The sequence below is a fragment of the Filicampus tigris genome, chromosome 6, assembly GCF_054856515.1.
Source record: "Filicampus tigris isolate MCC_2025a chromosome 6, RoL_Ftig_1.0, whole genome shotgun sequence".
NCBI lineage: Eukaryota > Metazoa > Chordata > Actinopteri > Syngnathiformes > Syngnathidae > Filicampus > Filicampus tigris.
This window is the reverse complement of record NC_141222.1, coordinates 1,942,988-1,952,500: the sequence shown is the minus strand read 5'-3', so window position 1 is coordinate 1,952,500 and position 9,513 is coordinate 1,942,988. Positions and strand designations below refer to the sequence as shown.

Below are 9,513 nucleotides of genomic sequence, written 5' to 3'. Positions count from 1 at the left end.
GGATCCTGAGGTCCTCTGGCGCCGGCCTTTTATTTATTCCAAGGGTGAGGACCAAAATGCATGGCGAGGCTGCATTCAGCCATTTTGGTCCTCACCTCTGGAATAGCCTGCCAGAGGATGTCAGGTCTGCAGAGACTGTTGATATTTTTAAGAGGAAGCTCAAGACACACCTTTTTAGTTTGGCTTTCAACAACTTTTAAATAATTTATCTTTTCTTTTGATTGAAGATAATTCTATGTTTTGCTTTGAATGTTTTAAAGCACTTTGAGTTGCATTTTTATGTATGAAAAGTGCTATATAAATAAAATGTGATTGATTGATTGATATATAAAATGCTCATGAAAATTAGTAAATTACTCCTCGAATGAAATTATTATTGGCAAAATTGCTCCTCAAAGAAAAAGTTATTTTCAGCCTTGTTTTATATATTTATTTTTTCTTCACAATTTTGAACAGTTGCCAGGTGTTTTAATAACGTATCTGTGGCAGGCATGTATAATTATTATACGTATTTGATACTGGACTTGGCTTATTTTCGGCACAGATCTGTCTCATGCAGTGCAACATCCCTCATTGTGCCCCATATCGTACTAAGGCAGCTTTCATTGGAGCGACAATGGGGTACATCTCGGAGTTAGGCCATCTCCTCTTCCGCCTCGCTAGGTGGCTAATGTTATCGATGGCTGTTGTTTACTTCTAACTAGTGGAAGCAAAACTCAGTTTTGTCTTTAACTCTATAGAGGTATATTGACATATTTGCGTGACATCAATGTCCACAACCTTCACTCAGATTTGATCCTTTTAATGCTTGCCAAGCTAAATGTCATGAGAATGGTGTAAGTTTCCTGCTTCTATACAACCATGTCATTTTCAGTTTTCTGTATGTGCCTTATGTTTATTCAATACTGCTCTGCAATTCTTTGTTGTTGTTATTGTAGGTAAAGAACAAAATGGTTTTATAGATTTGGAGATGCTCCCACCGGAGTTAGGAATCACCATATTGTCGTATCTGAATGCTACTGATCTGTGTCTGGCCGGGTGTGTGTGGCAGGACCTAGGAAATGATGAATATCTGTGGCAGGGGTAAGGAGATTTAAGTTGTTTCTGAGATGGTACTTTGCCATATGTTTGTAATAAATGTCTTTTTTTCTAAATGAGTCTTTTTGATAACCTTCCTGTGTTGATTTTGCAGGCTCTGCAAGTCCACATGGGGTCACTGCTCCATCTACAACAGAAGGCTGCCTGCTGGTTTCTCATATAGAAGACTATATCTACAACTAGATGAAGGCAGCCTTACGTTCAACGCAAACCCACAGGAGGTAATGCATGCCAAACATCAAAGATCATGAGTCCCCCAAACCCCCACCACCGTGAACATACATGTATATGTGTCTCTCAATCTGCTGAAGTGCTAAAGACTATGCATGATCTCTCTCTCTCCCACTACCTCTCGCTGGCCCTCTCCCCTGAAACCCCTCCATAGGGTATCTCTTATTTCATGTCTAAAGGCATACTAGTGGATCACCCCACAGAGCAGGCCAAGTTCATCTTTTACACTAGACGACTCAACTGGAAGATGCTGAGAATTTACCTGGATGAAAGGTAAGCATAGAGATGTATACATGCCCTTGAAATTTCACTTGTGCAAGTTTATGGCAGGCAAGTAAAGTACATTTTTAATATTTGTTTGTCAAATCTTCTCACCATCAAAAACAAATTGTCACCTAGCGTAAACTAAACTGAACAAAAACAAATAATTTTGTACATCTTAACGTCAACATTCATGAGCACAATACTTGGTTGAAGCTTGTTGAGGTGTTATTGTTTTTTCCTGTGATTCCTTAAAAAATATGTCTCAGTCTGCAATTGATTAGAAAAAATATGGCAGTGATTGGTCTCCTATTTTTCTCATCATACTTTTTTTTAATGTTTAATAGTTTGCCGTTTAATAGTTTAAAAGCTATCAGTAAAATATATATTAGATCATCCATCTTTTTATGACTCACAAGTAGCCAGTGCAGGGCAGTGCAAACTGGTGTGATATGATGTGTGTGATTTTCAGAGTGGTTGAAAGTCTGCCAGCAGCATTTGTGAACTGGAGGCTTTCAATGTTTTGCCAGCTTTTGCCGGAGTGAGGTGCTAGAAACCAATTCAATATATCACAACGTCAATAGTTAGTCCCACCACTAAGACGCAAATACTTTGATTAAGAAAAGGAAACATTTTAGAAAGCTTTTCTGCATGTTTCCATGACAAATAGATGCACATCCCTCAAACCGGAAATTGTGTCTTGTACGTGTGTTGTGCAGGCGTGATGTTTTGGACGAGCTGGTAACGCTTCACAACTTTAGCAATCAGTTCCTCCCGAATGCTCTGAGGGATTTCTTCCGACATATTCATGCACCCGAAGAGAGAGGAGAGTATCTGGAAACACTCATCACCAAATTTAGCCACAGGTTTTGTACCTGCAACCCTGGTCTTGTCCGAGAGCTTGGTCTCAGTCCTGGTTAGTGTACACACGCACACGCATCAAACAACTCAACTCAATGCTTCAGCTCAATAATTGAACAGCTGTGTCATTTTAGATAACATAATAATGGTCAACTCTGTATGATATTATTGTTGTTTAATGTTAAATGTTCTGTAAAGCACTTTGCTACTGCTGCGCAGCTGTTGTGAAAGCACTGTATACAAAAAAAGTTGTATTATTGTGTTGTATAAGAAATACACATACTATTGTAAATTATTTCTCACTTGTCATTATTAACCTTTTTGACATATCCATTAAATAGTAAGTCTCTAAACTCAGAATGCATTCCCCAACTCCAAACTTAATGTAAATTTGGCTAAGAAAGATCCTTGTCAACATTGTGGAGAATCGGAAAGATGTTTTTAGAAACTAACGTGGATTTTTACAAAAGAATGATAAATTGAACGGCTATAGTGGAATGAAAACATTACAGTAATCACTTAAGTATAACTTATAACATATTATTATATGTTTTCAAATATTAGAAATCAGTTTAATGCAAATCGTCACTGTCATGTGAAACACTTATCTCCTTTTTTTTTCATGTTCTTATTTTTACATGAATCATGTTTCTGCGTGTTTTTAAGTGAAAATTAAAAAAGTTTCAAAAATTGGAGATAAGTGTTTTTCACAGGACAGCGACGAAATGTAATAATGTAATGTATTACAAAAAAACACTCCCTCCTTTTACACTCAGTGAATAAAGTTACACTTAAATCATTGCTAAATTGTTATTTTTGCTAAAACGTGAGGCATTCTTGGTACTGAATAACACATTTGTTGATTCCTTAATCTGCTTGGAATCTGGCTTCTAAAGATAACACCTCTGATTCAAAGCCTTGTGAATATATTGATAATATTACGTGGAAATGGCATTTGTGTGGGGAATATTGCAGTGTGTACAAAGTAAATTGGGGTTACATTGTGTCTTCACATTTTGTGGACACTAAAAGCAGATGTTACTAAGAATACACATTTCTCTGGCTATGTAAACTTGATTTTTCTGGTTAGAGCCACAAAATAGCCCAAAATTAACAGCATCATCAACAAATCCCTAGTTTTAGTATTGTCGGTGGACCATGTACCTTCCTAATGTACTGCTCTTCTCAATAGCGCATTACGCAATTTGCTCTAATACTGCCTGGATTTACTTGCGTGATTAGTGGGATTAGTGTAATGGTGCTGGATCATGGATGGACAGTTGGTCCTCACTAATGTCGCTTAACTTTGCTGCTACCTTTTACCTGAAATTTGCTTTGGGAGTATTTTAAAATGGAAATGAAGAACAGAATTTCAGCATTCAGCAAGTAATGCATTAATATCATGGTTTGTCTTTATTACTTTAGTTTATTGCTAAATAAACTATTGCTAAATAGTTTTCTGCATCACTTTCCTGCCTAGTTTCTACCCATTTTAGCACTTGTTCCCATACTTCTTCTAACAAGAATTTTAATTAAGTTTGAACAACACAAGTGCTTGTCCTAATATATAAATGTCATAAAAACCAAAGAGAAAAATTACAAATTTGGTCCCGATCGCACGTTTGTTTTGTTTTAATCAAATTCTGGTTTGTTTCAATGTACTCGAGTTTTCCCCGAGTTGTGCCGTCAGCTATGTACTTGTTGTAGCCTGCTAAATTGCATAGCGTTATGTCTTGCCGGTTTAACAATGGGAATGTAGCACATTTGATATTTATGGCCTGTAACATTTCCCTACGGATGTTGGATTTTTTATTGTTTTTTCTTATTTTGGATTGGTAAAAAAAAATAATAATTAAAAAAATATATATTTATCAATATTGACTGATGTTAAACACTGATAAAAATTTCACCTGCATCAGTTGAACCTGTATTACTTTGTCTTTGTTCAAAATAAATTGAAGTGCAAATACTCAGGTAGTTGTCAATTTTATTTGGCACTTTTCTCAATTTATTGCAAATTAATCCTAAATAAGGGTGAGTTGTTTGTGTTTTGATTTTTACATACATTCTGTATTGCAGAGTGGCTATTCTGCCTTTTGTCAGAAGTACTGTAAATGAAAAGTCTTTCTTCAAAATCATTTGTCATTGTTTAACAGAATTTTAGGTATCAAAATTTACTAGTGGTTTTGGTTGCGTGGTATTTGTATCAAAAGTCGAGTACAGGACTCATATCTGGTATCGGTCTGAAAAACCGTATCGAACATCCCTATAAAAAAAAAAAAACACATTTTAAACAGTTCCACGTGCTTTAAACACATTTTAACTTATATATTATGTGTTCTGCTGTATTATTATGTTAAATGTTCTGTAAAGAAATTTGTTAGAGATGCAGCTGTTGTGACAGCGCTGTATAAATAAAGATGTATTGCATTTGAGGCAACTTTTTTTTTTTTCCTCTCCCTCTCTCTCTGTAGACTGAGATCACAGTGTAGTATTTTGTTCTTTGCAGATGCTGTCTATGTGCTGTGCTACAGTCTCATCCTGCTGTCCATTGATCTGACCAGCCCTCACGTCAAAAACAAAATGTCAAAGAGGGAGTTCATCAGGAACACTCGTAGAGCGGCCCATAATGTCTCTGATGACTTTGTGGGCCATCTTTATGACAACATATATTTGATTGGCCACGTGGCTGCGTAGCTCATCTCACCAGCTGCCTATTAGAAAACCTCACAATGCACTGAAGACTAGGAATCGGTGGTTCGGTTCCTATATACTGTATCCCTGGAATGTTTGGAATATTTTTACAGAATTTTCAAACAAACAAATACAATATACCACTGTACTGTGGGAGAAATGCTGCCACCAAAATGATCTGAATGTTCTGCGATTTTTGTAACAAAGGAGGATGGTTTGAATCAACTCCACGAAGATAAGCTCTGACACTGCACTGATGAAGTACTACTACTAAGTGGTGGAAGGATGAACGAGAGAGCTGCCCTTAGACTGTTACTGACTGCTTCATGATCACCACTTGGACAATTATATTTAGCCCCAAAAATATGAGCCACTAGATGGTTGAAAGAACATGAAGACTTTAGTTGTTTACAGTAACGCTGACATTTTACGCAGTGCACCAGTCCGGGCTGTACCCCAGTTCTTGTCAGCTGGAGTAGTCTCCAGCTCACCCGCAATTCTAATGAAGCCAAGTGGTTTATAAAATGGATGCATTTTCTGTAGTAGTCAGTGCATAAGGCTCAGTTAGAAGCTTTGTGCTGCCATGTTGTAAAGTATAGCATAATCCTTCTCTTTCAACTTAACTTTTGAAAATATGGCTGCTGAAATCCAGTCATAGTGTAGTTCAGTTCTATGCCGGAAGCATCTAAAAAATAATACTTTCAAATACAGATGAAATAACTGTAATCAACGCCACAAGTCTTTCCAGTGCAGTAATGTTGGTATGTCCTTTTTTTTTAATCATTAATTGATTGTTTAAAGCTAGAAGAAAATTGCTTCTGCAAGAGCAAAACTACAGTAAAAACAGGATCAGTTGTAAATCAGTAAGATTTTGTTTTTGTAAATGCATTGTTAGATAATAATAAATGTCCACCTCAAAAATTAAAACCGAGGACCAGACTAGAAATGGCCATTCTCACATACATTCGAATTTTTCATCGCGAATACATTTGGCATTAACAAGATTATTGCACCTTCTATTATTTTAAAACTATTAGTATGAGCTATCATTGAATTATCAATGAATATTCCCTTCACAACAGACATCATATTGTTGTTGTTGTTATTATTATTATTGAGAAGTAGTTGTTATTTAACATTTTACATTAGCCTTGTAGCTATACCTTTTTTAAAATTGTATTTTCCTCTCTCTTCAGTCACTGAAGTCAGTAACCTCTTGGTTTGATTCTAAATCAAGGCTTACCTGCAATTACGTTTATTATGTTGAAGATCCATTAAACAAACACATAATGAAGTATAATTTTGCTAAATTATGAAAGCCATTTTCGTGGCGTGTATTATTTGTTTTGTGTTTAGAATGCTTTGTAACTGACACAATGTATCACACAAACATGTGACTAGTTATTAAATCTTGTCTTTGCTTACGTGTTTGTAGTTTCTGTACTTTAATATATTAGCTAAGATATTCAGCATTTGACAATATTGTGCAAGATATGTAGAGCTGATTTAAAACTTGAAATGTTGCGTAGATGATAACCACCATGTATACCGCAGGAGCGGCAAGACAATTTTCTGGCTAGTCCCTTGCATTTTAAAATGGAAATGGATGAATCAAAATTGCAGAGTAATATACCATTTTAACTCGACCAATAGCCAAAGTAGACTGTAAACATGCAAAACGGCCGTGCTCTCTTTTCTCTCACTCGCTGACCAAAATGTGCTTCATTATAAAACATCCCCAATGAGAGAAATGGCAAATGCAGCACTGAATGTCAACAGAATTTATTGTATTATTTTGATGCTGCTCTTTGCTGTGCAGGCAGAACTCAATAAGAGCAGTCACAACTGTCCCATAAGTCAATAAAACCAAACTGTCATTAGGCAGTTTGAACCGCAAAAGAGGGGCTGGGAGTGACTGAACGTCAAACCGACATACACTAAGGAAATCATTTTCAGAAGGATTAGAATGTTATTTTTCATATACACTTATGTACTGTAAAATTGGCTACTGAACAGTTATCCTGCATGGAACATAAAATACAGGATGAGAGGCGAGGGGACCTAGCTCAAACCCACTTTGTCTACCCAAAAGTCTCTGAAGTGGCCCCATCATAAATCCAATGTACTATATCCCAGTGGAGGAAAATTACTGGTATTAATACTATGAAGCTAAACTAGCATTCACATTTAACCTTGAGGTATTTAGTCCTTTTTTTTCAACAAGTCTGGTATAAAATATACTTGATGGTCCTTAATCGTTGCACCTCAATTCTACAGTAAAAACTTTTCGATGAGGCTGAATCCTCCAACCTTGTGTGCCACCATGGTAGGCCTTTATTTATGAATGTGCGTGTGTGTGTTCTACATCGAGCAGCCCAAAACTAAGGCCTTGTCTACATGTAGCCGGGGTTTTTTAACAACCGTAAATCCCCCGCCCTGCTTGCGTTGGAATACACATGAAAAAAACGCATCCACACGTAACCGTAGAAGTGCATTTTCAAACGCACGGCAAGCCTCTAGGCGGCAGTAGTTGGCCAAATACTGTCCATTCGAATGAACGTCCGTCCTTTGACGTCACATCTACGAAAACAAAAACACGGCGCCAAACTCGTTCGGGAGAACCGACAAAAGGTCGGAAATGCTTTTAAACCTTTCACCGAGAAGCAGCGGTTGGTTGCGGACAAATAAGTAAGCAAAAAGCGCATCGAGAATGGCTATAACCAACGCAGCACCGCGAGGGTCCATGTTGACTCTAATGAAAACACAAGTCGCGCAAGTGACATCAAAGCGTTGTTGTCGCACGGTGACGACGAAAATCTCCGGCTATACTCGTCCAGACGAAAACACGGAACAGGAGATATCCGGATATATCCGCAAATCTCCACTGCGGCCAGAGTTTTGCATTTTCACTGAAAAAACTCCGGGGACGTGTGGATGATAGGGCTAACCGCAGGCTTATATCCGGCGTTTTCAAAAACCCCGGCTACGTGTAGACAGGGCCTAAATCCTCTCCAGACACAATATGACCTTTCACACTTGACCTTTGTGTGGCATGTGTGTGTGTGCGAGAGAGAGAGAGAGAGAGAGAGCAAGAGGGGAATATGTGGTTTTATGCACAGCAAATGAGAAGTGAGTAGAGGTTAAGGATACGTGACTTAACATCACAGACACACCTTTTCCCTTGGTTAATTTGTGTTCATTTTTAAATGAAGAAATGCAATTGATAAAATATGTACATATACAGATCATAATCATTCCGAATAGTAGAAAAGAAGACGCCACACATACACAGCTCATATTTGTTTATACTTAGGACGGTTGGATAAATGGGTCATCAGCACCATACAATATTTGATGCGGATTTCTTGGAATTTCTTCATTGGCTCTGACTTTGATTATCTTCACAATGGTATGCTTGTGATTAAAAACAGCAACAACAAAATATTCCATATGATATACAGTAAAACACAACCTGGGAAGTTGGGAATTTTAGTAAGTATGAAAATGTACCAAGTGCAGGATAACGAGCAAAATCGTAGGCATAACATGTCAAATAGTACGGTACTCAGACGGTATCACAGACGAATACACTTAGAAAAGATGGTGAAATGATTCAGGAATATGTATTGTCACCACATTCTGAATTCATGAGTTTTTAGTGTACATCTCAGAAGTAACATTAGCAATTAGCACTGCTTACTCTTTCTTGTGATGACGATGTTGACCCAATTCTCATGATGATGATGATGATGACGACGACGACGAAGGGCCCGATGTTTATTTAGGCCAGCCCAGAGTGGTATACCCGGGTCGTCGTCTGGTGGCGTCTCTGTCCGGAGAGGTACACTTAAGCCTGAAAGAGATGATGGATGGCCTCCCGAGCTCAAAGTCTCTGCACTTCATCAGCAGGGGCTGACACTGAGGCAAAAACATGCACACACACCCACACACCCACGCCCCCCCCCCCTCACACACACACACACACACACAATTAAGGCTAGTTCATCTGTGTTCAGCCCTTAAATACGCTACCATGACTGCTACTGTTATAATAGTTAAAGCCAAACTTTATTATTGGCACCATTGTGTTTTGTCTTCCATTATTATATGCTGTTTTTGTGAATGATTTTTTTTTTTTAAGTATATGATAATATTTGTATGACTTCACTCCAACTAGTGTGTTAAAATAAAACTGAAGAGATTTTTTCACATTTTTCATTTATTATAATCATTTTTTTCCCTCGAGAGGAAATTCAGATCACACGCCAATGTATACTTTGTGATGCACACAGCATATAGAACCAGATAATACACATGCAGGCATGAGTGGAGAGACTCTGAGTGAATGAGGTATGAAGATTGCTGCAC

The 9,513-nt window shown here is 37.6% G+C and overlaps 1 protein-coding gene across 3 annotated transcripts in view; it reads left to right on the top strand.

Moving 5' to 3' along the window:
- fbxo8 (F-box protein 8) overlaps nt 1-6,569 on the top strand; it is a 37,217-nt gene extending 30,648 nt beyond the window's left edge. For all 3 annotated transcript variants that reach the window (XM_086034049.1, XM_086034047.1, XM_086034048.1), the window contains 5 exons: nt 939-1,083; nt 1,193-1,319; nt 1,484-1,602; nt 2,310-2,506; nt 4,961-6,569. In XM_086034049.1, coding sequence (XP_085890175.1) covers nt 939-1,083; nt 1,193-1,319; nt 1,484-1,602; nt 2,310-2,506; nt 4,961-5,148 — 776 coding nt within the window. In that variant the 3' untranslated portion in view covers nt 5,149-6,569. The remainder of the gene's footprint in view (nt 1-938; nt 1,084-1,192; nt 1,320-1,483; nt 1,603-2,309; nt 2,507-4,960) is intronic.
- Nucleotides 6,570-9,513: the final 2,944 nt, after the last annotated feature.